This window comes from Amia ocellicauda, chromosome 3 (genome assembly GCF_036373705.1).
Source record: "Amia ocellicauda isolate fAmiCal2 chromosome 3, fAmiCal2.hap1, whole genome shotgun sequence".
Taxonomy (NCBI): Eukaryota; Metazoa; Chordata; class Actinopteri; order Amiiformes; family Amiidae; genus Amia; species Amia ocellicauda.
In genome coordinates, this window is record NC_089852.1 from 4,379,314 (window position 1) to 4,405,914 (window position 26,601).

Genomic DNA, 26,601 nt, shown 5'->3' on the forward strand with positions numbered 1-26,601 from the left:
TCAAAGTGCGACAGAAAGGGGTGAAAGGTTTTAGCAGGAGGAAATATTTGACAGAGACAGTTCAAGGGGAGAAGTTTAGTTTTTCTCCTATTGCAATGAATTTTAACGGACTGTTGAGGGTCTCCAAGTCGCTGAAATTGGGAAGGAGTGTATTAATGCCCCGAGTGGGACACAGAGCCAGTGAAGGCTGCAGACCATGCTGGCACAAGCAGCGCTTCTTCAGGACTGATTCGAGGCACATGACCTACGCCAAAGAGCTGTTCCTGGGCAGAGTAAACAAGGTAGGTCTTGAACTTGGTTTGACAACCTTAATTAAACACTGTTGGCAATGCATTTCTGTTCTTGTTATCTATTTAGGCAACTATATTATAGCAAATAATAATAATAATAATAAATATACACTAAATGCATAGATTATCTAAAGAGAATATTGATTGATGTAAGTTATAGCCTGTTAGATATAGCATTTTTATGTATTTGTTTATTTATTAATTATTAACTCATCACTGAAGATCACAATCTCTTTAAACACTTGCTGCACCTGCTGCAGTTCGGTGCAGTGAATTTGGAAACAGGACTTTGTGTCTGATAACATGCTGTTACGAATGTGTCCTGCTGCAGAAGGAGGTGTTTCCATACCCAGAAATCAGCCAGGAAGAGCTGGACGAAATCAATCAGCTGGTGGCACCAGTAGAGCGTTTTTTTAATGACGATGGTAAGTGAGAAGGGCAGTTTTGGGTTACAGCCACAGCATCCAGGTTAATTTGCAAGTCTGATTTGAGCTCTTATGTCTTTTGATTTCAGTGGATTCCAAAAAGATCGACCACGAAGCCAAAATCCCTCCAGAAACGATGGCTGGGTTGAAGGAACTCGGGCTGTTTGGGATCCAGGTCCCTGAGGAGTACGGTGAGAGTCTGGGAATCGGGGGAAAATGCATGGGTTCATTTCGTCACATTGGGCCAGGTGTAGGAGCGTGTTTACGGTCATTGTGATATCTGTGCGTACACGGGCATGCACTTGCAAAGGAATGGATGTGGTGGAAACTCCTCCTGCTCTCTAACAGTAATGAAGCATAGCGAGCCGTGCAGTGGTTCAGCAGCAGCAGTGTCATGCTTGGTCACATTTACTAGAGTTTCTAAGCTCTCCTTGTACATGAAAACATATTGTTATAATCTGCACATGTACAGGTTGCCTTCACCACTGTTTAGAATCAATAGTGTCAATTGTTCTCTTCGTAGGGGGGCTCGGGCTGTCTAACACAATGTATGCACGCCTGGGGGAGATCACGGCGTTGGACGCCTCCATCTCGGTCACGTTAGCAGCTCATCAGGCAATAGGACTGAAGGTAACTCTCACGGCAGCCGTTTGCGGAGTTATTGTTTTGCCCTTAAAACAAGCAGCATGGTCGTCTAGACAGTGGGACGTTAAACACTCTGTCATTTGGGACAGATGCAATAAAACCAGAAGAGAAGAAAATGCACCCTGTCGAGACATCGGCATTCATGTCAGTGTGTCTTCTGATTCACGCTCACTGTTGTAGAAGGTGGGGACAGGTTTGTGACAAGACGGCAAAGTTTCCATGAAAACAATTGCGTTTATTGAATTCTGTTGAAGAAAAACCAACCGGCTCAGGAACACGAAGGACGATGCCTTCAATAACGCGCTGAAGGCCATCGATCAAAATAGAGATCACGTAACAACACAATAAATCATAAATAAAAAGAGAAAGATGTGTCGAGTGTATCAGCCCGTCACAGTGGTCACAATCTGTAATGCTGCCAGGTTTGTGGCGATGAAGCGGATGTAGACGTTCTGCACGCTGTTTCACCCTGGCGGCGGATGTTGTGTGTTAGTTAAGTGTGTCTCCTGTGTTCAGGGAATTCTGATTGCTGGGAATGACACCCAGAAAGCCAAGTACCTGCCCAAGCTGGCCTCCGGGGAACACATCGCTGCCTTCTGCCTGACAGAGCCCGGGAGGTGGGTCCAGGGCGCAGGGATGGAAATGTGTGATAAAATATAGGTTTTACTTTGTTAGTTCCTCATTTACGAAACACCGTCTGCTCCTTCTGCAGTGGGAGTGATGCTGCATCCATTCAGACCAGAGCCACGCTGTCTGAAGATAAGAAGCATTATTTACTCAATGGATCAAAGGTACAATTTACATTGAACAAGATTAACATAAAAATGAACCTGTGTCCTGTTATAACACCTCAGTTTTTCCAGTTTGTATAGAAATGTACGCAGTTTAATGTCTCAGTGTACTCTGAAATTAAGGCATACAACAAAATTAACAATTGGAGATAAAAAATTAAGCTGACAAACCCCTCTGGTCCGTTAAAAGGGCTCCAAATCCGTGTGCTTCTCTTTAATCCCATGTGTACTCTTCACTGTTGTGTTGCTCGCCAAGTGCTTGGTCTCCCATGAAAGCTGAGACTCTCCGCTTTATAACGATGTGAAGCATTCTCTGATGTGAAAATTGTATTTTTTATACCCCCCACACATTTACGCCCCTATGACAATGTGGGAACATTTAAAAACAGACTGGATAGGATCCTTGGATCACTTAGTTATTAATGGACACCAAACGAGCACGATGGGGCGAATGGCCTCCTCTCGATTGGACACTTTCTTATGTTCTGATGTTTCTCATGACATATTCTGGAACCATTCTGGAACAGTCTACTGATCAAAACAAGACCATCCACGTTTTGGTAGAAGCAACACACACCCCCGAGAGCTCAAAATGTCACAATGGAAAACTCTGTTTACAGTGTACTAATACACAACGATTTTACATAATTGGATCTGAACGTCTCTGTGTTTGATAGAACATCAAATAATATATACTGGATAAATTGTTAGGTTGTTCTGAATAAAACAAGCCTATTTGCAAATAAATCTGATCGAAACTGAGTGATCTGTGGCCGTTTTTTTTTAACCTCTGGTAGTTTACCGCTTACCTTTGTACCATTTCAGGTTATTCATTGGACTTGAACGGCTTAAATTTCAATGAAAACTGGAAAACTGGGGGTGTTCTAAAGCTTTTGACCGGTAGTGTATACTTCTAAAAATGTGTGTTCCACATTATCGCTTCTCAATTAAAAAGTTGATTGAATATAATATATATTTTATATCCTGACATAAAATTGGAGATAGTATTTACATTCTTGAAATTTCACTGAAAAGCAAAAGCAAAATCTCATTGTATCCCTGTATTAAGTAACACTACTATAACAGATACCCATGCTAGTTCATGTTACTTTAGCACCGGTTCAGAATATCTATAGTTTTTTCCCCTCTTGTTTGTTTTTACAGATTTGGATTTCAAACGGTGGCATCGCTGATATTTTCACAGTTTTCGCCAGGACTGAGGTGGTGGATGAAGAAGGCAACAGAAAAGACAAGATCACAGCGTTCATCGTGGAGCGAGCCCATGGGGGGGTCACCAGCGGGAAGCCCGAGGACAAACTGGGCATCCGGGGGTCCAACAGTAGGCAGAACTGAACTGAACCACCGGAAACTGCTCCGCACGGTTTCTACTGAATAACGTTTTACAGAAACCTGGATTGAAACTGCGGTTTGTTTATTAATTGCTCTGTTTTGTTTTTCCTATTCGTAGCCTGTGAACTCACGTTTGAAGACACCAAGGTGCCCGTAGAAAATGTAATCGGGGAAGTCGGAGGTGGATTTAAGGTAATTAATTTGTCCTTTCAAATCCTCGGCTGCATTAGATATTGAGTCCCTGCGTGATTGATTTCCACAGCGATGCATGATCTGTAAGAGTTATCGTTTGATTAGAGCCGTGTGTGTGTTTTTCAGGCGACTTTGGCAGCACTGAGCTCCATCCATAAACCGAAACAATCGCCATAAAAAACCTACACACCTGGGAGCAAATGCCTGTGCTCTCTTTTGTGCTCCGTCGTTTGTGCTTGTTCTGAGCACTTGCGTTTGTTTTTCAGGTCGCTATGAACATCTTAAACAGTGGCCGATTCAGCATGGGCGGTGCCTGTGCCGGAATGATCAAGAAGCTCATCGGTACGAGGGTTTGGATGTAACGCATCGTAGCTAGGGTGTGCAGGATTCAAGTTTACCTGTCACCGCCGTCAGTTACAACCTACTTTAAAATTATGCTTTGTGACCATTTCTGTACCTCAGTGATGTTATTTAACAGCAATCCCAAACAGTTTGCCTGTCATTTTAAAATTGTGTGAATTTTGTACGCATTTAAATGTCATATAGTCTCCATTATATATTTATTTTTCTTTTGTGTTCGTCCCCCCCCTCTGCAGTTCTGTTGCACCAGCGTTACGATACTAACTTCACAGAATTACATGCACTGTCGGCCCGATAGAAGTAACCCCGGCTGTTTTAAAACCTTTCAGGGCTCACGGCGGAGTATGCAGGGACCCGCAAACAGTTCGACAAGAGTCTCAGCGAGTTCGGGATGATTCAGGTTGGCAGCTTCTTTTGAGACCGAACGCCCATTGCCGAAAATCTTCTCGGTGAAAATGAATCTAAATGATTAAGAGTCGAATTTGTGAGGTGCCTGTTTTCACTGTGTATAATCTCTTCTGTGTGTACCGGTCAGTATTTGGCACAGTAGGGCCCTGCTGTAACGGGTTTGCGTGACTGATGCTGTTCTCTCAACAGGAGAAGTTTGCTCTGATGGCTCAGAAAGCGTTCGTGATGGAGAGCATGGCCTACCTGACCGCAGGCATGATGGACCGCCCGGGTGTGCCCGACTGCTCGGTGGAGGCAGCCATGGTGAAGGTGCGTCTCTGCGTCGAAATGTATCTTACGGGGGCGAATTATGTATAGAAATGATTTGCATTGAGTTCAAGGGTACTGCCAATTCTCATCTTGACTTTTTGCCTCGGATGTGTTATAAATGTCTCTCCCCCGAGTCCCAGTGTATAAGAATAAAATTGAGCCACTTGGAGGAAGAAATTGAGTTGTATTAACGCCGACACAGATAATTTCAGAGGCTGTGTAAAGAGTAACCAGCTCCTGTTTTGTGTGGTGGTCCGTTGCAGGTGTTCAGCTCGGAGGGAAGCTGGCTGTGTGTCAGCGAGGCCCTGCAGGTGCTGGGGGGTCTGGGCTACACCAAGGATTACCCCTTCGAGCGCTACCTCCGAGACTGCCGCATCCTGCTCATTTTTGAGGTACTGTTCATATTGTGCCTTTTTGCACGAGGTTCGGAAAAGCCTGTCGGGTCTGATTGCATTTGGGTAAATGTATTAAGTGTGAATTTCAAATCAGTTTTTGTTATGAGACTTTTTTTTTATATTTATAGTTTTTTTCCCCATTTACAACATGTCTGTCCTTCAGCCATACCTTTTGTTAAAAGCCAGACAGTTTAAAGAGCAGTTGTGCGTGTGTGTGTGTTGGGGGGCACCCAGGCCGTTAAGCCGCGTGGAAACCGCCCCTGTGGAGAGATTTAATATCCTCCGATTTTAAGCTGGCAGGTTCTCCTCATAATGGACGCACCGCTTCCAGACCACTTTACTTTGACTTTCTAATATTGAAAACTAAGAAAGGATTCTGTTGAGTTTTTAGCAGAGAGAGTCAGGAAATAAACTGGAATGGACTGCAATGACTGCGACTTATTCTTCATAACGGGTCAAAGTAATTCCTTTGCCGGGAGGAATTTTAAAAGAAAACTAAATAAGTGAACATTCCCGGTTGGAAATCATTGTATTTGTCCCGATTAAAATAATGCGTTTGGTACGTTGAATATGTATGTGGAAAAGAAGGAAAACTATCTTTTGTTTACAAACATGAGGAGGCCATTCGCCCCATCGTGCTCGTTTGGTGTCCATTAATAAGTGATCAAGGATCCTATCCAGTCTGTTTTTGAATGTTCCCAAATCGTCTCTTCAGCCACATCGCTGGGGAGTTTGTTCAGATTGTGACGCCTCTCTGTGTGAAGAAGTGTCTCCTGTTTTCTGTCTTGAATGCCTTGAGGCCCAATTTCCATTTGTGTCCCGGGTGCGTGTGTCCCTGCTGATCTGGAAAAGCTCCTCTGGTTTGATGTGCTCGATGCCTTTCATGATTTTGAAGACTTGGATCAAGTCCCCACGTAGTCTCCTCTGTTCCAGGGTGAAAAGGTTCAGGTCCTCAGTCTCTCAGTAGGACATTCCCTTCAGACCTGGAATAAGTCTGGTTGCTCTCCTCTGAACTGCCTCTAGAGCAGCGATATCTTTCTTGAAGTGTGGAGCCCAGAACTGTCCACAGCATCCAGATGAGCTCTAACTAGTGCATTGTACAGTCTGAACATCACTGCCCTTGTTCTCAATTCTACACTATTGACAATATACCCTAGCATTGTGTTTGTCTTTTTTATTGCTTCCCCACATTGTTTGGATGGAGAAAGTGAGGAGTCCACATAGACTCCTAGGTCTTTTTCATGCGTTATATGTGAGGTAATACACATGTTCACCACCAGGGTTTTTGGTTTTAAATTAAAATTAACCAAATTAAAGCCATTGCAACCATTTGTTTTTCAAGTAACCTGATCATTTGATTCTGTTTTCGAAGGCATTTCCTGGTCTTTCAGAGAGAATTTATGAGAGTGTTGATTTGACTGTGTAACAATATTATGGCAAAATCGATCACATTTAACTCTGTACCTTTGACACATGACAGGGTACCAACGAGATCCTGAGGATGTACATAGCGCTGACGGGAATGCAGTACGCCGGCAAAGTTTTGACAGGAAAAATAAAGTGAGTATTTGCAGGAAATGTCTAAATCACTTTTGTTTCTTTTTGAATCCACGTGTCTAGTGAATAGATGGTGGGCGTTCAGTCAATGGATTCTGCGAGTCGGCAGAGTGGTTTGTTGTTCAAGCCCTAGTTCATCTTCTCTCTCATTCGTGATTTGAAAGAATAACGCAAACATATTGCCTCAATCCGGCGATAATTAACACAAGTTATGGAATCCAGATCATATAGCACGATAAGAGGGGCCCATCTGTTTACTATTTTAACCATAATGGGTAATGAGTTCTTTTTAGTTTATGGGTTTCCTAACAATAGAGGTTGATCTGAGGTTGACCTGAACATATTGGGCCATTTTGCTCTCGCTCGATGGAAACTGATGTGGAATTTGAAAGCAGATTTGTGCAATTTTCAGTGACGAAGAGTGGATCGTTGCATGCCATTCTGTACCCGAGCCAATCGGAAACTTTGATGCACGGGAATTATGGGCTGGTCAAGGCGTAGAACCTATTGAAGATTTCTGATGTTGGATTTTAAAAGGGGAATGATTCTGGGGGGGTCTAATTGCTTTATTAAATGGGAGATCATATTTTTACACCAGACGATTCAGTTTCAAGAAGACTTAACTTGAGCCAGTGTCATTTTTGGTTTTGGTAGCATCACAAACTGTGTTTCATGCCTCCTTGTGTGAACTCTGCAGGGAGATGAAAAAAGGTAACATTGGAGTCGTGATGGAGATGTTTGGGAAGAAGCTGCGCGACTCTTTCACAAGGAAGGTTGATTTGGGGCTGACGGGTAACGACGGCGTGGTGCACCCCAGCCTGGCGGTAAGCCCTAACCGAGCCCCCGTTCACCGCGGCTTCGGCTTCATACAATGCGCTGTGCTGACATCTGAAGACCAGCTTCAGCCCATTCCTTCTCTAGACTAGAAGATACTTAAGGAACACGGGCAGGAGATGCGTCATTACACTTCACATGTGATGTTGTTTTTCCTTCTGTAGGACAGCACTAAGAAGCTTGAGGAAAACGTGCATTATTTTGGTGTAACAGTTGAAAGTTTACTCTACAGATATGGGAAGGTAATCACATTTAATATCGCTTACATCTTCAGCACCTGTATATTAACTGAAGCCTTTACGTTCCTAAATCTTGTAAACCCACTATGATGTGATCTATGTGTGTGTAGTTTTTTTTTTTTTTTTTTTTTTTTTTTTTCATAGTCGATTATGATAATATTCTATATAAATGTATAAGAACCGGTCACATTCATAGCTGGTTTCACAGACCCTGGGACATTGGGTCGTCCGAAGCTACTCTGGTTCAGTGAAACCAGCAAACAATGTGTTGGCCTAATTCATTTTGTTATTTTTCTAAATTCAGACATGCACAAATATATCCACAGATGCAAAATGTCTTTAGCAACTCAAACTGCCAGTAAGAATGTGTTTGTAAATTAGGTTATGGTGTAAACACATTTTAAAGTGTAGCACTGGTTCCTGTAGCAACTCAAAACAATACAAATCCTGTTCATCGTACTTGCGATACGTCCACAGTCCCCCATGTCCCAGTGAGGGTGATGTCATGATCATCTGTTTGGCAGCTGGCTTCAATCTGCCCCTCCTTCCTACTGACCTTCTGTATTCGCTCATCCTCGTAAACACACATTCGCAGTCATCGAAATACACTTTTTGGGCCCTTCTGAGTTGTTTTTCCGTGTGTGAATCCTTCAGTTTGTAATCGGATTAATTTAATCTTTTGGAATGCCACTGTTAACTTTTCTGCAGACCGTCGTCGATGAGCAGCTGGTTCTGAAGCGAGTGGCCGACATCGTTATCAACCTGTATGCGATGACCGCGGTTCTGTCCAGGGCGAGTCGCTCCATCAGCATCGGCCTCCGCAACCACGACCACGAGGTATTACGATCCGCAACGCGGCTGTGCTCCTGGGCTTTTCCTACCAAAGTCATCACGGCTTTTCCGAGGAGCAGTCGGTCGTCCTACGTTAAGCTCTAGTGCCGAGGAATTGTTTACTTAAAGAAAACAAAAAGAAAAAAAAATCTCCTTGCAGATGAAGGACTGTGTGTGGCTCCAATTTGTTTTTATCACTTTCCAATAAATAATGTTAAGAGGAACCTTTTCTACACCATTAACACTAAATGATTGGGTTCCTGGCCTTGTGAATTACAGATATCAATCTCAAGTTTAAAAGTGGAATTTGAGAAACATGGAATGTTATCTAGTTTCCTTTGAGGAAACAGTTTAATTAATTAAAAAAATAGCTCGACAGCAGGAAATGTTAATGGTAAACCATCTGACAAATATTGCTGCTTTGATCTGGTTTAGCCAGCTGTGACACGATGGTATCCGATTGTGTGTGTACAGGCTGGAACGCACCCTAAATACGAAATGTGCGTTTTTTGGTATTAAAACAAAAGCCTTCAAAACAGGACTTTACCTGTAAGAGCTTGTCATCTGGCAACATCAATTAACACTGAGCATATGGTTATACTCGTCTGTCCATTTTGATGTGTTTGCAAACTCCCCGTAGTTCGCTGCAGATTGTTGAAGGTTGATATTAGGAACAGGTTTTTTTTTTTTTTTTTTTTTTCTTGTCTCTTTTAAAGAGTTCTATATGAAAATCACACAATGTATATAGAAGTCACATTCATGCTTTAAAGACTGTATACATGTAGCTATTTTAAAAAAACTTCTGTTTTTTAATATATATATATATTAAGTGTTTGCATCTGTAGTTATTGTTCCCTTTTCATATTTTTGTTTAGGTCTTGCTTGCAAATACATTTTGCGATGAGGCGTTCTTCAAAAATAACTACTCCATGGCTCAGCTGGAAAAGGGTAAGTAGCCGCTGTAGTAATGAGGTGGTAACTCGAAACAAGTTATTTGAATGTATTAAACAAATAAACATGCATTTTTACATTCCCTTAAACACCACCAGCATCGCAGTTTACAGAGTTGCGATTTTCATGTAATTCTTTACTGCCAAACTTCAACATCCATCTGACAAGAATTCAGTTTAAGTAAATGTTCATAACACAGGCCTGGATTGGCACTAGTCTAGGACTCGCATCCCATGGGGCAGGCCAAGACTGGTGCTGATCGGCGTCTGTGAAAGCAGCCCTCGTCTCCTAACTGAGGTCTTCGTTTCAGACGCTCCTGAGAATAACGACGACAGCATCAAGAAGATCGCACAGCAGGTTCTGGAGAAGAGGTCCTATATCTGCTCCCACCCTCTGGACAGAAATTTCTGAAGCCTCCTGTGAGGCAAGAACCCGGCCCCCTGACCGACCGTCAGCCCGATTTCATTACAAGGTGTATTTTGCCTTAAATGTAATTATTCTAAACTACATGTTTCAGTTCATTTTATTTTTTAACAAATTACAGAAATTATAAGCTCCACAATAAACAGAAGGATACTAATTATTTGTCAGTTTCCTGGACTTTATTTAATCAGACTGATTTAAGAATGACAGATCTGGGTGGTGAGGCTCAGACGATGTGTGTGAAGACATCGTGGCAGGTCTTGGTCTCCACAATGTTTCTCCCCGGCCGGGCCCTGACTGCCACGGCTCTGTCCTCAGTGACCGGGCCAGGCCGCTGGAACAGGTACACCCCTCTCTCTTCCTCCGTCAGCGGCCTGGACACACGCTTGCACTGAAACAGTCTCTCTCTCCAGACTCCCCTGCAATTATGAACACACAACAGTTTGATTTGAAGTTCAGGAGTTTGGTCTGACACTGATTCTGATATAGTCATTAAAAGTTATTGTTTATGTTTGAGCATTGATTTAATAGGTTTAAATAAACAGGATATATGTATATTCTACTAATGTATACATTAAAAAGGGCCTACACAAATGGCTGTCCTTTGAGCTGTTGGAATTTCTTGTGCTCAAAGTTGTGCCGAGGTATGATATTGCCATCCCAGCACAGGCTGTGGTTCTCCAGTAAGCCTGGTGCAAACCCGGCAGAGACGTCCCGACCCGCCTCCTCTGGGCCACTCGAATCCACGTGCTGGAGTACGGACAGTGCCGGGATGGGCTGTGAGAGGAACAACGAGTTAGCATTTGAGAGACCTGTAAAAGGAAGAAATCTCAGCTCTGACTCCTATAATCTGCATTTGTTCTGACGTGGTATTTTACTACCTTTCATTTCATTCACAAAATAATTCATTTGTGTGTGTGTCTGAATATATTAAATTATTTTTCTGCAAATCCCACACATCAGAGCTTCACATCACGAAGGACATATGGGGGCTTGAGCTGAATAAATAATGAGACCCTTCTCTGTAGATACTGCCCCAATTGTGAGGATCGGTGCAGCCTTCAGGTCTGCTCCCGACGGCCGGCGGATTACTCTCTAATGACTCGAGACCGTTGTTTGTCTTCATCGTGATGCAGAAAAGGCATTCCTGGATCCCTCATCGGAGACTATTTCTCTATGTTCATCCAACACATTTCCCATTGTGTTACGGCGTGTGATTGGCAGTCAGTGTTTCGAGTCCCAAAGCTCAAACGCACAAAAGAGGCAGACAAAGGAACGCCGCACAATGGGACAGGAGTGCACTGCCAGGGACCACCCCCACAGCTCTCTAATAGATTGCATTACTAATACACTTTATTAAATGTCCTGTTTATCTATAGCTGGTTATGTTTCTGGCAGTAAGAAAGTGCATTGTTTATCTTTCTCTGACAGTCAAATAACGCGATTTAGATGTTTAGACATTAACGTTCTCAAACGGCACAGTATTTTAACATTTGAAACGATGACAAAATAAATAATATGATATGAATGTACTTCCAAGGGCTGTTTATTCCTCTTAAGACATGATAATACTTGATAAATGGTTTAAACATTTAACTATTCTTGAACGTGAAAGATCTATTACATAACTTACTTTAAGGATCATTCCTGACCTCCTTAAAGAGTATTTCATGGGTTTATCCTTCAGTAGCTCTTTGCCTCCACCTGTGTGACACTTGAACTCCAAAGAGCGCCGACTAAGTTTCTGGTCGTCGGTCGCCAGCACTTTGTTCAGCCACCTCAGGTACTGTGCCCGGGCGGCTTGAAGCTGCTCCTCATGCAGCCGGTCTCCTGGAGAGAGAAAACAAACAAACAAATGAGTGTTTGGCTAGTGTTAGATCTGTGATTTCATTCTGGAGTGGATGTGTGGATATTATTCATACTGCTGCAGTTATGGGTCCCTTGTCTCAGATATACAAGACTCCATCTTCCTGCAGGGAGAGATCATTAGGGACAGAGAACGTCCCTTCCTTCCAAAATCCCACGGCATGAGAACTGAGCGATGTTGAAATAAGTGATAAAATAAATCTGGTATGAGGCAGCACTAGGAGAAATTATTCTAAGATTATAAAGGGATCTGCATCTGTCTGTACTGGTAGTATTTAATGTTTTGCAGTATTGAAGCCTACCTGCCAGGTATATTGTAACTGGGGGCTCGGGACTGGAGAAGCGGGGGGGGCGCTTGTACAGCTCGAAATCCGCATGTCGTTTGTTCCAGCTCCATCGCTCACGAGACAGGGGCGGCTGCAGCGTCTTGGCATGGAGAATATTCTCTCTCCAAGGCTGAGGAAAACATACTTCAGCTTTAAGTAAAAGTGATATGGTCCATAAACTTCCTTTGACATAAAATAACCTTTTTTTGTATTATAATCTTTGCTCCCTTTTCTGTAGTTCCTCGTACATATAAATAACAAAAATAAAAACTGTTTAGGAACAAATCGACAATCTGCACATTCAAAAATCGATTATAATAAGGTGAGGTACAACAATCCCCTGAATCGTTGCTTCACACTTGCAGTATATCAGATTACAAGTGATGTCATATGTCCATCTTTCAAACGCTGATTACCTTTAAGTCACCAGGAGGCTCGATGTATAAACAGCGTCTGTAGCCACCTCCTTATTCCCGTATTAAATGACTAAAGAGTCCTCAAGCATCACATGTAATTGTTTAAACAGACGGCTGGCTTTCGAAGGGATGCTTAATTATACGATGACTAGATTAAATAAAGCAAACGCATACCGAAGCTTCCCCAAAACATTTCAGGATTATCAATTATCCTGAATTAGCCGTGTCACATTATGTGTTACACGATAGCCTGCACTGTTCTCTCCGTGTCGTACGATGGGAGCCTGGGAACAGAAATATTGTAAAATTCAATCCCTTTGCATAAATACTCAGGAATTCCCATAAAGGCACAATTCCTCTTTCGGGTTCACATTTCTGAAACCAGATACAGATAGCTGTAGGTAACCAAAGAAGAGAAGCTGACAGGACCTTTCTCAGCTCCTCGGTGCGGGCGTCGTCGGGTCTCCTGTGATGTTCGTTTGACTCTATGCTGCTCCTGATGCCCGGATACGTGAAGCCGTCGCAGGTACGCCAGGCTGCCTTTGATCGGGCTTCGGCGGCCTTAACTTCACTCTCAACGTCCACCGGCTCTACTGTAGCCGACTGGTATTGCTGGCTGTATGTGAACCTCCGGGATGGCTCCTATCGAATGGCAAATCAAAATAAGCATGATAAGCATAATAATAATCACACGGGCCATTTTATGAACAGCTTAAGTCATCGGGAAAATAAATATTTATACAATTGGTGTTTGTTAAGAACCCCCCAATTATTATCTTGGACTGTTATTTTCCCTCGTTTTAAATAAATAATGAGACATTTCAAAATACGCAACGTTTATATTCGTAAACCACAAGGAATACTGTTACAGGCCGTAGTTGGCAAACTCGTAGGACTCAGTTATCTGGCCCCTACCAGAACACTGCAGGATATTTATATAGGTAGGGTGTTGATAAAAGCTTGTATTACAAAGCAGTGGGAGTGTTTGATTTTACATGACAACACACTCTCTAAAGTTATTTTTCCAGCCGCGCATAAAATAATCAATCTGTGAAGCAGCTGCACGGTTTTCAAGTCACTATGTCATATCTTCCCTTCTTTAGGTTTATTTACACGGCCGACTGTTACCCAGATTCTGAAAGGAATTTCCGAGCGTAGCTCCCAGGCATGGAAATTAAAGTTTTATTGTTAAGGCCCACCTTCGCCATCTCTCGGCGTAGCAGCTCCCTGGCCTGCTGGCTGGAGTTCCACGCTTGGGTACTGTAGTTATGAGCCTCCTTGCCCGGAGGAGGAAGAGCTACTATCGTATCCGGTTTTGGTCTTCGTAGTTTTCTACTCGCTTGACGCACTTCTTCAATATTATCCTAGATCATAAAAGAAAAAAACATCCGCAAAAGACAATGCTGGGAGATAACAAGTCATGGAGGGTGATGTACTATTTTTGTCTCCTAACATGTTCAAACGAACTAATGCTATATATGTGTATATAACATGTGATTTTGAAATTAAAGCCAAACCCCTGCTATGACTAAAATTAGCCAGACTTTCAAGGCTTTTCCAGACATTGATCTTACACATTCTCAATTATTATCCGCAAAACAGATAACACAAAGACAACAGATTGTGATTAATGAATGCGATTAATCTTAAACAGCCATCCCCTTTAGAGTCCATAAGAGGACAGTGGGCGAACGTCTGTATTTAATCTTCACACCTACCCTGATGAAGTCTTTTTGTGTCCCTTCACGATCCTGGGTGAACATTTGTGATGTCCACTCCATATAGTCTGCACTGTGTGTGGACAGTGGGCTGTGCAGGGTCTGGGCTTCAGCGTTCGCAGGCGGGAATTCTGTACTGTCCCATGTCAGACTTCTCTTGAAACCCTTTAAGGTCTCCTCTCTCTGTAGAATAACCCCAAACTCTTTGCTCAGACTGAGAATCATCTCCGCGGAGGGGAACAGGTTGCTGTGCGTCACATCTTTGAGCTTCTTCGCTTGGCAGATGAGGTCTAGTCTACAAGGGAAATTTTTTCTGAGATGCATCAGGTCATACAATCTATATTGGTTGGAATCTTTGCTGCTCTATTTCCACACATTACATATATAGTGTTATTAAGCAATGTTGTTCTGGACGATTGTGCTCAGATAAGATATTTTGTAAACCTCTTATATCACGATTAATTTTATACTTGAAGAAAGCTTTTTTTTTTTTTTTTTAACAGAACCAATCGCTTTCATGGCCAAATTAGGTTTACAAAAGTAAACTGGAATTATAGCAAAGTCAGCTCTAGAAGGCCCTTTCTATACATCCAGCAAAAACCAAATGAAAAAATAAAACACATACCGTGACAAGGCTTGGAAGCAGGCCAGAGGAACCATATCCCTTACATAAAGCAAGGGCTGCCTCATTATATCTGCCAGGGGTTCGTGGAGATGGATTTGACAGACGTTCATATTTAAGACAGCATAGAGCCGCCGCTCGAAGCCCAGCTCAGAGTTATAAAACACTTCCACATGTCCTTCATCAGCACTGCGAGACCTGTAATCAATGCCAGAGCCAGTTGTACTTCAATACAGTCTGAAATGGTTAACATTGCTGTTCAAGACTAAAGTGAAGGGCTTTGACCCATCGTATTCTACTGCTGCAACCGGGAGATGAAAAGTGAAACATGAAGGCAATGCTTACCCACACAAAGAACGTTTGTGTTAACACCACATCAATCAATAAATGTTTGGTATTAATAGCTTTTACCCATTTACGTGGAAATATATCTACACACTCACACGCATTAAAACTGCTAACAAGGAAAACAACACCTTTATTCTACTTCACAGAGTGACCTGAGAATATACCAGTCTTGTGAAATAAAAATCTAATTTTTACAAAAACGAGATTCTTACTTTCTTGGTATCTTTTCCCACAGTCTTCTGATGGCTTGATTCCTCAGCCCCTCGAGTACAAAGAGGTGCATTTTCCCATCCTGCACATGGAAACCCGTGACAATGTCCAGATCTCTGCTCTCTCTTTCCTTCGGTTTCAGTTTATAACAGGACAGAGCGTTTTCAATCAATCTCTCTGGATACGACTCCAACCGAAAGGCGCCGGCATTTATCCTATAAATCTCCGACCTCAGCCGAGTCGCCACGGGGCAATTCTGAGACCTGCAGATGTAAACGATGCGTCCAAAAGGACAGTCCGTCATCTGTCCTTCGATGGCGCTGGATTCCTGGGACAGAGGGCAAGTGATTTCAACACTCACTTTAAGCAGAGAATTTGAATCCAAGTAATGACCGGTGGGAAAAGGCGAGTCTTGTGGACCATCTACGGACCCTGCAAGTCCGACTATCCTACCCTCACATCCACTGGTTTCATGACCGGTTGGGTCTGGAGGTGGTGAGGAATGAATCGGCACTCTGACCTTCACACTCTTTTCCCCACGTAACAAACCGGAGAGGTCGACCTTCGCGATGCCGTACGGATCAAATGATTTGGCCTTGTCTTGAAACGGATTGTGGGTGGTTCGTTTGCTGGACACCAGACCCACGTTGCTCAACTTCTGATCATCGGGTTCGGTGCCAAACAACGCAGGCTTCGTGGGTGGTTTCTCCATCCTTTTGTCTCTGTCGTGGACCTCTATCTCCAGAGGTGATCCACCGAGAAACTCTCGAAAACTCCCGGTGCTCAGCAGGCCTGTCAGGATGACACTGACGTCATTGAAGTACACGTGTGTGCCGTGGTCTCGGCCCTTCGTGCGGTGGCCGTTGGTACCGGGGAATTTATAGCAACAAAACACTGGAGCACAGTTTGCCTGAGAAAATAGAATAAAAGACAAATATTCCCCTTTGTCAGAAATAATAAATATTCTAGACCCATATTGAAACGGTCAATTTTCATCCTCATAGTAAACACTCTCTAAAAACATTTAATATATGCATATATGATTCACAGTAGCATGTTATATTTTCAGTAATTTATGGCCGTTTGACATTTAAATCTCCAGGGTAAGCACATTTAATTTGGACGGCGCTGCAGAGATAATTCATATTCATACCAAATCATTAGCATCAACCAATTCTGCATTAAAGATATCTTCAATTTATTCAATTTTAAAACAGAAAAACATACAATACTTTGCCCAAATAAACATACAAATAATTGTTTCCAGGCTTAAGCAATGGGACAGGTCATAATTTACCAAGATAACGGTCGCATTTAATCAAAATAAGGTCTGGATTAAATCAAAACATCAGCAATTCTAAAAGCTAAACTAGATGGCGGTTATGGTAAACAGAGGAAGCCTCTAATAAATCTATATTCATTTGCGGCCTAAGTAGTATGTAAACTTTCAGATTTGATTTGTTTTATTAATAGAAAGAAAATGGTGTAAAACTCAATAGTAAGGGTTTTAAAAATGTACTTCCAAAATTATCTTTACCATGATGTAAGAAAAACATTGCAAAAACATGAACATGAACTGTTTTACACTATAAACAACTCATATTTTTGTAATGGCTACCTTAAGTTCATGAATAGGAACAGGGGACGTTGGCAGACAGGTGGCCGACTCTATCTTGATGACAAGAGGGTTCAGATCCCATTTCAGTTCTTCTGGAATTAGTGATTTATCTACAGAGACAGTACAAAAGCCTTCCCGAACTCCAGGCGAGGAACTAATCAAGCAATTAGTCACAAATGTGTCTCCTTAAAAAAGAACACAAAAAAAAGATTACATTTCTTATAAATAAGGATAATATTAATGTGTTCTCATTGTGTACTTGATTAGTAATTCCTTAATTACACGATTAAAGTAAAACACTGTAGTTTGAGGTGAAACCTTTTATTATGGTGAATTATGGTGAACACATACACATACACATACACACACACACACACACACACACACGATCATGTATGTCTGAGATGTTTTAAATAGGATTCACCTGAAACATGAAATAATCGTGCATGCATTTGTTGTACGATTGCAGGGCAGGAACAAATGAGAAATGATGGTGACTTAACTGCAACTCGTGTGCTTTCTGACACAATTATATACTTTTTAAACAGAGAATATGTTGATTTGTCTGGCTCCAATTTATGAGGACGAGGCAGCTTTCACAAGAAAGGGTTTTCATCAAGGTCACCCACTGGGGCAGTTCGTGAAACACATCAAAAGGGAGCAGTGGAGGAGACTGGCTAAATCTGGTGCCAGTCTGTAGGCAATTAGAGCATTTTCCAGGGCTGCTCCCCCAAAGCCAACTTCAAAGTCTTGCACAGAGAACCAGTCCCTACTCGAGGATCGTTAAACCTTCCAACAAAAGGCAGGAGGATTTAGGAAGTGTAACACATGTTCAATTTTGTCACAGGATGAGCATTTCTGTTTGTGAATTGCAGCAGCTGAAATCAATTGTTTTAGTCCAGTTTTATTAAAAAAAATAAAAAAAATACTACACATTAAAAGAACATTTAAACAAACATGAAGCTTTTGAAAAACAAATGGTGGGAAACTAAACAAAATAACTCATCTGCACTTAAGATAAAGCAACTCTAGAGGAGATACATTACTGAACATTCAACATTTTAAAAATATATGAAATGAAGACAGCAGTATGACAGATGTTGGCCATTACAATTACATGTATGATTAGATTAACCCTTAATCGAACGTTTGTTATCCGACTATCTGATTTCCGAAAGCAATGTAAACTTTGAGGCTCTGTATATGCTCACCTGCTAGCAAATGCACCGGATCCAGTTCCGCTGTGGCAGCGCCGTTCTTCCTCAGCAATTCTGCTGCGGCCAATTCGTTGTGTGTTGCTCTACAGAGAGCCCTGCGTCCTCCTGTACCGAGACCTTTGTCTCTGGCAGAATTGGATTTCCGAGGATCTTTCAAAAACAAAATAACAACTCCAAATTGTAGCCCATAACTATTTTTACAATTAAAACTAATCAACGTGCATTACAGCGCCTTTCAAAAGTATTCAGACTCTTCCTATGGAGTCCTGTATTTTTTGGAATTATAAAAATGATTCATACACATTTGTATAACATAATATTCTATTCAAAACATCAATGCTCATACTGAAGACTTAAGGGTAAGACAAGGTACAGTAAATATCAGCAAAAACTGAAGTCAAAAATCTGAAATATGTTGATTGCATGTAGACCACGAAGTTCCAATTTGGTCTCATCACTTATGCAGGATCTCTTGAGTGCTTTTGTTGTAAACTCTGTGCGGGCTTTGAGTTGGATTATTTGTAGTAATGGCTTCCTTCTTGCCACCCTGCCGTGTAGGCTAGCTTTGTGAGGTGTTCTGGACATTGTTGACTGATGCACATTTTCTCCCATCTCAGCCACTGAACTCTGTAACGCTGTAGTTGTCCCTGGCCTCACAGTGGCATCCCTCACCAGTTTCCTTTGGTGCACCTGAACTAATTTAGGTTTGCCACACCAAAGGCTTTGGATATGTATGCAATCATGACTTTTCCATTTTTATTTCATATGAATTCTTTCTTTTCCTTTGAATGTGTGGAGTTGGTTGTGTATATAACAAAGTGTCATAACTGCCAGCTCTAAAGCAAAACAAAATGTGAAAACTGAGAGGGTCTGAATGCTATTCCAAGACACTGTATATGCAAGTCGTAATTAAAATAAATTTATATATATAAGAAATGTGAATGTAACATGAAAGGTAATACCTATTTACATAAAAATGCCCTTACATGAGGGAAACTCACACATTTATTTGCACATACTTACAGATGTTTGTGTTGCTGACGTGTTTCAGGGTCTTAGAAGACTGATCCAGAACTGAACTCTTCTGCGCTGATTTCAGTTGATCGGACGTCTCGTTCTGTTCTGGAACGGCTTCCAGTTTAGTGCTCTTTGAGTTGGGAAGAGAGGCCTCCTGCTCCCCTGAACAACTAATGGATCTGAATATGGAGCAGCAGGATCAGAGACAAACATGTTTACAAAAACAAGAGTGAATCCTATCACAGAATGTTTGTCACATGCAGTGATGTTTCAGAGCATCTAGTACATGATTGTATTTTCGAAAAATGCTACAAATGTAACCACACTGTAGAATTTAAAAAACCCTGCACTTAAATCTTTCAATTAAAACTCTTGTTCGTACTTAGGTCACTGTGTCCTGATTCACTTCATTCATCTATTCGTAAAACACACACCTCAATTACATATAACAGCCTGGACTTATCTCCTTATTTTCCAGATCACTTTTTGATCCCAAGATCACAAAGGCAGAAGTATGTTATTATTTTTTTATAACATTTTGTTTGTTTACATGTTCCTTTTATGGAGTTGTTTTTCACCAAACACTGAGTATAAATGATAGGCTAAATTAGCGTTAAGGAGACACACAAGAGGAAACCTCTGTGCGCCCTGGTGCACCAAAGGCCTTTGTAATAAAACAAAACACTGATTCCCAACTCTGAAAAGGCTTCTCCCAAGCAAAGCTGTTTTTCAATGTTTCATCAATGGTATAAGAACCTGCTATCTGGTAACATTTCCAAGTTCCTCAAGTTTTTGTCCCAGTGTGCATTGCACAGGAAACCAAATCAAAACAAACTTAATTTGGCCGGTCTGAACAGAATTTAACAATGTCACATTAGAAGTCAGTTTCTGCTATTGTAGAAGCTGCCTCATGTTTCACTGCCTGAAGACTGAAGTCTGGTTCTCGTCTGCAAACAAGACAGCTTTAATCGTTGCCTTCCCACAAGACATACAAAAACTACTTTATTACTGAGAAAAAGGGCAATACAGTGTTCTAAATATATCTGTGATCTTGCAGAAATAAAATAAAATTATAAAATGCTTTCAAGTTTAACAGTCTTTTGAGTAAAACATTCATTTTTCTTCCTTGTTTTTTATTATTAAAGGCATCACGTTTCCTTTGATAAATATCTAAATTTACTACAGAAAACATTTAGTTTGGCATTAAGCTTTAGTCAACTTATTATAATAGTTTGTAAAGAACGTTTGTTTGAAGATGTGTTTATCTGCTTCATTTTATTATCTGAGGAGCAGATAAATGTGTATAAAAAAGAAACCACAAGGACTGCAGATTTAAAAGATGTATAAGATCACAAGGACCCTGCAAGCTACCAGTCTACACGCCTGCATTACAACCAGAGATTTCAACATTAAGCCAGATGGACACCACCATGATTAATTGATGCAAACTTAGTGCTGACAGTTTTGTTTTTTTCAAATGCCCCTACCTTGCAAGAGATAGCACCTGTTTAAAATTATGAAAGGTAACACCTGCATTTAACTTCTTTGCTAAAATTGTTAAGAAACCAGGTATGATCAGGTCTGAGTGAAATACACTACATACACTATCATATAGCAGCAAAGTAGGAAGTAAAATATTTTCTCTCTACCATTAAGATCAGAAATCTGTTTGAAATACACTTAATTTTAAAAGATACTTCTGAAAGTTGTACTGTTTTTCTTTTTTGTTTATTTTGTCAATAAAAGTTCAGTCTAAAAGGCGGAGACCAACTTGTAGTTATTTTACTTAACTATTTTAATTCAACCAGACATTTCAAATGCATTGCAGAGGACAATATTACATTTGTTTTAAATGTATCCAGCAAGTTAAGGCTTGTTTATGAAACGCAATTATGTGTTTAATTGTATCCATGTTCTTATCTGAGCCATGCTGTTATTTGCACCACCAATACATGACTACATTATAAGAAGAAGAATGGGAGAGCATGGCTGATGTTTGAGAATATTACATATCTAGATTGAAAACAGTAGTTTTGTTTTTTTTACTTTGCTTTCTTCATAACTTTATGAATTTGGATTAATAGTTATCTGATTGGGAGAAAGCTGCCTACTAATTCCAAGCATCCCATCTGGTAGAGCGTTTAAGGAAGAGGTCAAAGTTGAGCTGTGCTGAAACGTGAGTGCAATCACGGCAAATTCAGCGAAGGCACATGTTTGCGATTATGTTCGTGAATAGTGTGAGCACAGGCCAGTTCAAGTTGAGCGGAGAGCTTTCCTTCAGGTTGCAAACGGGGAGCGTTCCTCACCTCTGGAGTGAAACATCTCCTCCCTCTGAAGCCGCGCTAAGGAGAGTATGTAGGCCAGCAGAGGAGGAGAACTTCTCACCAAGGCCAATATCAGTGGTGGACAAGTTGGCTTTGACTGAAAATAACATCACGTGTTAAAAATAAATTAACAACTACCTGAGGTGTTTCCGGATTGAGAGCATGATGAAATCAAGTAGGGTAAGTTTGGGGAAGCTTACAAGAACAAACACCTACTAAGTCATAGAGATACATATATTTGTTTTAACCAATATATTCCCTGCTCCCCTAAACACTCCTGCTTCTGATGATTAGTAATCCTAGTTGTGCAGTGTGAAAGGATGTGGAAGTCTGATGAGTGTGTGTTTCAGGGGACCTGTGTATGCTGTCGTTGTCTCTCCTGTGTTGATATCAGGATGTAGATATATAGAGAGGTTTTTTTTTGTTTGTTTTTTAAAGGTCAAAACAAAGAAAAATAACTCCAATTCCAACCTTAATAGAAAAAAAAAACCAATCGTACCCGCCACACAGTTCAGCACAGATTCCCTAGTAGCCTCGGCTCCAAGGCAGCTCTTCTCCTGTCGGCCAGTATGACTGGACTTTGGCTGCCTTGTTTCAAACAGCTTCCTCTGCTTCTGTACCATACTTTTGATACCACCTAAAAACAGAAAAATCAAAGATATATAAAAAACAAACTGCACAGGATAGTTAAAAACTGTTTTATTAAACTGCAAGGCATTATGCTCAAAAGTGGTTATCAACATAATGATCTACTCAGGCTATGAATTTCAAGGACTCCAGCAATCCTAAACTGATAAAAAATGATTACCAGATTTCAGTGCCTCAAAGGCCGGAGCGAGGTCTGCTGTCAGGAATTCCACACGAGAAAACAATTAACAGATTCCCTCTGAAAATGGTTTAGTGGTCACCAACACGCAGAACAAGCTCTGCTCTTATGTCATCGTTTGTGGTGTTTAAGGGTTTTAAAGGACGGTTTGGTACCTTTTGTGGGCTGTTAAAGAGGGCGCAGTTCACAATGGGAGCATAATCAGAAACACATTGCTTTAGACCTGCACAACTACATCTGAGGGACTTCAAAACAACATACCAGCATTGTCTGGGTCCTCCCCGCTCCTCCCCTGGGGCAGTCTGAAGGCTTTGGGTCGGTCATACCTGGCTTTGGCCGACACTCGGTCCTTTGTGTCCCACACTCTGAAGGTGATTTTGTGAGAGGTCAGTTTTATTAAGAGTTCCCTGTTGACCTTAAGCTCCAAGGACTGACTCCAACCAAGCCACGTCTGGTCTCCGTCTTGCCAGGGTTTTAAAATCTGCAGTGAAGAAACAAAGTGTTGACATATTGATGGATGGATAGATAGATTGACAGATAGAAAATGTATCACTTCGATCATGCAGGATCGTTAACACATGTTCATAATGGTTTAATGGGATGAAACAACTCATCCACAACAGTGCAAAGCTAACCATTTATCATTTGCTTAAAATATTTAGATGGGGTTCAAGTGTTGTGACCTCTCAGTTGCGCTGACTTTGTACGTGGTGAAAGAGAAGACGACAAAATGGGATGGCATTGTTCCTGTTCCCGTCACGATCAATCAGGCGTTATCCTATACCAGCACAGTTCACTAACTCTGCACTAGGGTTACTTACAACATATTTTCTAGTCTATAATGATCTGGACTCTGGGATAGTTAGCAAACTTGTCAAATTTGCCGATGATACTAAAATAGGTGGCTCAGCAGACACAATCTCGGCATCTCAGGTTATTCAAAGGACCTTTTCACCCTGGAACAGGGGAGACTACATGGGGACTTTTCCAGATCAGCAGGGACACACGCACCCAGGGACACAAATGGAAATTGGGCTTCAAGGCATTCAAGACAGAAAACAGGAGACACTTCTTCACACAGAGAGGCGTCACAATCTGAACAAACTCCCCAGCGATGTGGCTGAAGAGACAATTTGGGAAAATTCAAAAACAGACTGGATAGGATCCTTGGATCACTTAGTTATTAATGGACATCAAACGAGCATGATGGGGCGAATGGACTCCTCTCGATTGTACACTTTCTTATGTTCTTATTTCAGATTTCATAAATGATTTGGATCCAACACAAATACAAGTATTTTAGGTTTTATAAAGAAGCCTATTTTAAAATAGTCATAACTGCTATATATACGATATTAATAATGCTACACATTCTTTTTGTTTTCCTCAAGAATATGAAAACATTTGGAGGTTACTGTGTATATATATTCTCTTCATTTCTCGTCTATAGCACTGACTTTTTACCTTAGTTTCATTTTCCATGTAGACCTTGGCAGCTGGTCCAAACATCACCAAATCAATTTTTGTGGGCTCTGGATCGTCGGGGGTCAGGAAATATTCAATGTGGTAAAAACTCTGCGCTTTGGGAGCTTCAACTATTCCACTGGAATTCTTTGGCCTTTTCTTCGCCTTCTCCGCAACAGCATTTTTCTCCTCTTCTTCGCCTTATGGGATTAAATCGGAATTATACACACAGAAACCGATTCCTCAACAAAAATGTGAAGTACATACTTGAATTTGATTACAAAGGGGAAAAGATTGTATGAATTGAAACAGTTTGAAACAGAGTCAAATTGTGAGCAGCAGAATGAAGCCATACTATTCAATAAAACTTAGAGAGAACAGTGATATAAGATGAGTGTGAACATCATAAGGCTGATGCAATCCTTTCTTTTAAAACCTATCTGGCTTATCTCATTCCTGTAATAATACATTGAATAGAACAGATATTAGCAGATCTCCATATAGTTAGAAAGCATAAGATTAATCTTATAATTAATGTTTTTATTATTTTAATGATTCACCCCCTATAAAGCTTTTCTCAAAAAGGAATCACAGAGAATGTATACCTCTAGGGATAGCTAGCGTGATGCTGATGGTACAGGTTACAGTGTGAGTGCTGGAGGATTCAGTTTCCCTCTGAATTGAGTTCCCAGAAAGAGATGATGTGCGAGACGTTGAACTGGAAGCTGATTTGGGAGTTTCGAGGCTCCTGTCTTCTCTATGGCTGCGTGGAGACAGTCTTTCCTGGTCAGTTTCTCTGCCACCCTCATCTGTAGCCATCCCACTATCATACCCCACTGGAAACTGGCGTTTCAAAGAACAACTGGTGTTGCTTCTTTCGGCCTCCAAAGGGATCTCCGAATCACCGATTTCCATTTCACCTCACAGCAGCAGGCTCTATCAGACACACAAGCAGAGACACGACACGGTTCAAGGACAGAGATTGCGTATCCATAACACCTCAGGTAGCTAAAGGCACAATTTTCTTTTAGGTGCAAATTGTCTGTTTCACTATAGTTTAAAGCAGGAGTTTCTAACCTCTTTCAGGATGTGATGCTGAAATACCAAAGTACATTAACTCCTGCATTTGAACACAATATAACCTCAAACTCCAATCACAAAAGCATGTATTGTGTTTAAGCACCTCTTTGTCTGTGTTATATAAAGTTCATAAGAAACACATTGCATTGCATCAACAAGGTGACTATTTAGGTCTTAAAAGACAAAGCTTTACTGGTCTTAAATACTGGTTTCCCTCTATTTCACCCCCCCAGTATAAAAAAAAATGTATATATCCCAATTAACATGAAATTGTGTCCTTCATTTTAACATTCATTTTATGAATTAGCAACACTGAGGTGAGTTATTTAAAAAAGACATTTCCATTTAGTGGAAGTATAAATTATTACCATATTTACTGAATATTGTGGAAAAAAACAGAATCATTAAAAATAATTGTGGTGCTTCAGATGAGGCTTAGGACCATATTGCCTATTTTCAGTTGCTTTGTATTTAGGAAAATACTATATTAAAACTACTGTTACTTACTGAACTTGTAAATAATAATAATAATAATAATAATAATAATAATAATAATAATAATAATAATAATGTTAAGAAACACATTATATAAATGTAACTATAAGAAATCGTATATTCTCTACAGCATTTACAAGTATTTTAATTTAAAATGAAGTCTTTACCTCTGGTGTGTAGTGTTATTAGTCTTGTGTGTTGTTGAGGAGCATCACTGTCTGGCTGTGCTGTGTGTTTGGACACTTGCCGGTTGTTAAAATGTTGCAAAACTTTTTCCCGGATGTAAAACTTTGCAATAGCAACGAGCCGCAGACGCCTCCGTCAAACAAGCACAAACATCCGCGGCACCAAATAGTCCCGCAAGAGGTCCATTATACTGAACGGTGGTAGATACATTAACTGTGCATATTTCAACACAGAGTTGTCTAGACGCGTATGTAGCATTATATGCGTATCAATGCATATATTGAAACGTATAATAAGAGTTCTGTCTTGCTTTCGTTGGCGGAATAATAAGTTGTATTAAATTGGTTGCTATACACGTCGGCTTGCCACCGCTGTCAAGGGGAGTTAGTATCAGTGCGCTGCCGTGCTTTTGCAGATGCATGAACTTCTGCGCATCCGCTCTTTCTTTACCTCTCTATCTGTCTATTCTTTTTTCCCCTTTTTATGCTCACAATAGCAGATGGACAGTGAGACTGACAACAAAGCACCAACTGCCCCTAATGTCTGCGGTTTCTTGTGCTTAATTGCTTTAAAATAAATCAATAAAGCAACTCGCGGGGATGGAGGGCGCAGTTGCTGCAGGCGAGATTTATGTCGACATTTTTACAACGGGGTTAAAACGGCAGTGCTAAATCAATTGCATCTTCATTGGGAACCTTATTTGTAATTTCAAACAGCTTAGCCAAGCTGTTAGAGTGTGTTTTTTTTTTTTCCCGAAGCACTAGTTTTTCTGTGTTTTTGTTTATTTATTTGATTGTTTGTTGGTTGGTTTTATGATTTTTTGTTTTGTTCTTATTCGTTTTTTTAATATTTTCTATTGCAATTGCAG

The 26,601-nt window shown here is 40.9% G+C and overlaps 2 protein-coding genes across 2 annotated transcripts; one reads left to right on the forward strand and one right to left on the reverse strand.

Annotated features, from left to right (window-relative positions):
* acad9 (acyl-CoA dehydrogenase family, member 9) lies at positions 1-10,160 on the forward strand. Its single transcript, XM_066697796.1, has 18 exons — positions 1-281; positions 622-715; positions 805-906; positions 1,239-1,345; positions 1,877-1,977; positions 2,073-2,151; positions 3,316-3,490; positions 3,620-3,693; positions 3,960-4,035; positions 4,383-4,453; positions 4,651-4,770; positions 5,034-5,162; positions 6,646-6,725; positions 7,420-7,546; positions 7,721-7,798; positions 8,504-8,632; positions 9,502-9,574; positions 9,888-10,160. Exons 1-18 carry the CDS (start codon positions 96-98, stop codon positions 9,986-9,988), a joined length of 1,902 nt encoding a protein of 633 aa, XP_066553893.1. The 5' UTR covers positions 1-95; the 3' UTR covers positions 9,989-10,160.
* On the reverse strand, positions 10,144-26,449 carry cfap92 (cilia and flagella associated protein 92 (putative)). Its single transcript, XM_066697794.1, has 18 exons — positions 25,715-26,449; positions 24,578-24,908; positions 23,973-24,172; positions 22,770-22,989; positions 22,182-22,319; positions 21,665-21,779; positions 19,365-19,537; positions 18,336-18,491; positions 17,125-17,309; positions 15,509-16,416; positions 14,952-15,146; positions 14,327-14,621; positions 13,808-13,972; positions 13,038-13,250; positions 12,169-12,322; positions 11,634-11,830; positions 10,590-10,777; positions 10,144-10,419 (listed from the first exon to the last, which is right to left on the reverse strand). The coding sequence occupies exons 2-18, from the start codon at positions 24,885-24,887 to the stop codon at positions 10,227-10,229; spliced, it is 4,005 nt and encodes a 1,334-aa protein (XP_066553891.1). The 5' UTR covers positions 24,888-24,908; positions 25,715-26,449; the 3' UTR covers positions 10,144-10,226.
* Between the last annotated feature and the right edge of the window lie 152 nt (positions 26,450-26,601).

What these genes read in the sequence shown, in the direction of transcription:
- acad9 (XM_066697796.1), top strand. Translation starts at nt 96, where the DNA reads ATGAATTTTAACGGACTGTTGAGGGTCTCCAAGTCGCTGAAATTGGGA. An exon ending in TCCTGGGCAGAGTAAACAAG is followed by an intron (nt 282 to 621) that starts GTAGGTCTTGAA and finishes GTCCTGCTGCAG; the next exon opens with AAGGAGGTGTTTCCATACCC. An exon ending in CCAGGTCCCTGAGGAGTACG is followed by an intron (nt 907 to 1,238) that starts GTGAGAGTCTGG and finishes TTCTCTTCGTAG; the next exon opens with GGGGGCTCGGGCTGTCTAAC.
- cfap92 (XM_066697794.1), bottom strand. Translation starts at nt 24,887, where the DNA reads ATGGAAATCGGTGATTCGGAGATCCCTTTGGAGGCCGAAAGAAGCAAC. An exon ending in GGAGATGTTTCACTCCAGAG is followed by an intron (nt 19,538 to 21,664) that starts GTGAGGAACGCT and finishes CTCCATATTCAG; the next exon opens with ATCCATTAGTTGTTCAGGGG. An exon ending in CTCAAAGGACAGCCATTTGT is followed by an intron (nt 10,420 to 10,589) that starts GTAGGCCCTTTT and finishes TCATAATTGCAG; the next exon opens with GGGAGTCTGGAGAGAGAGAC.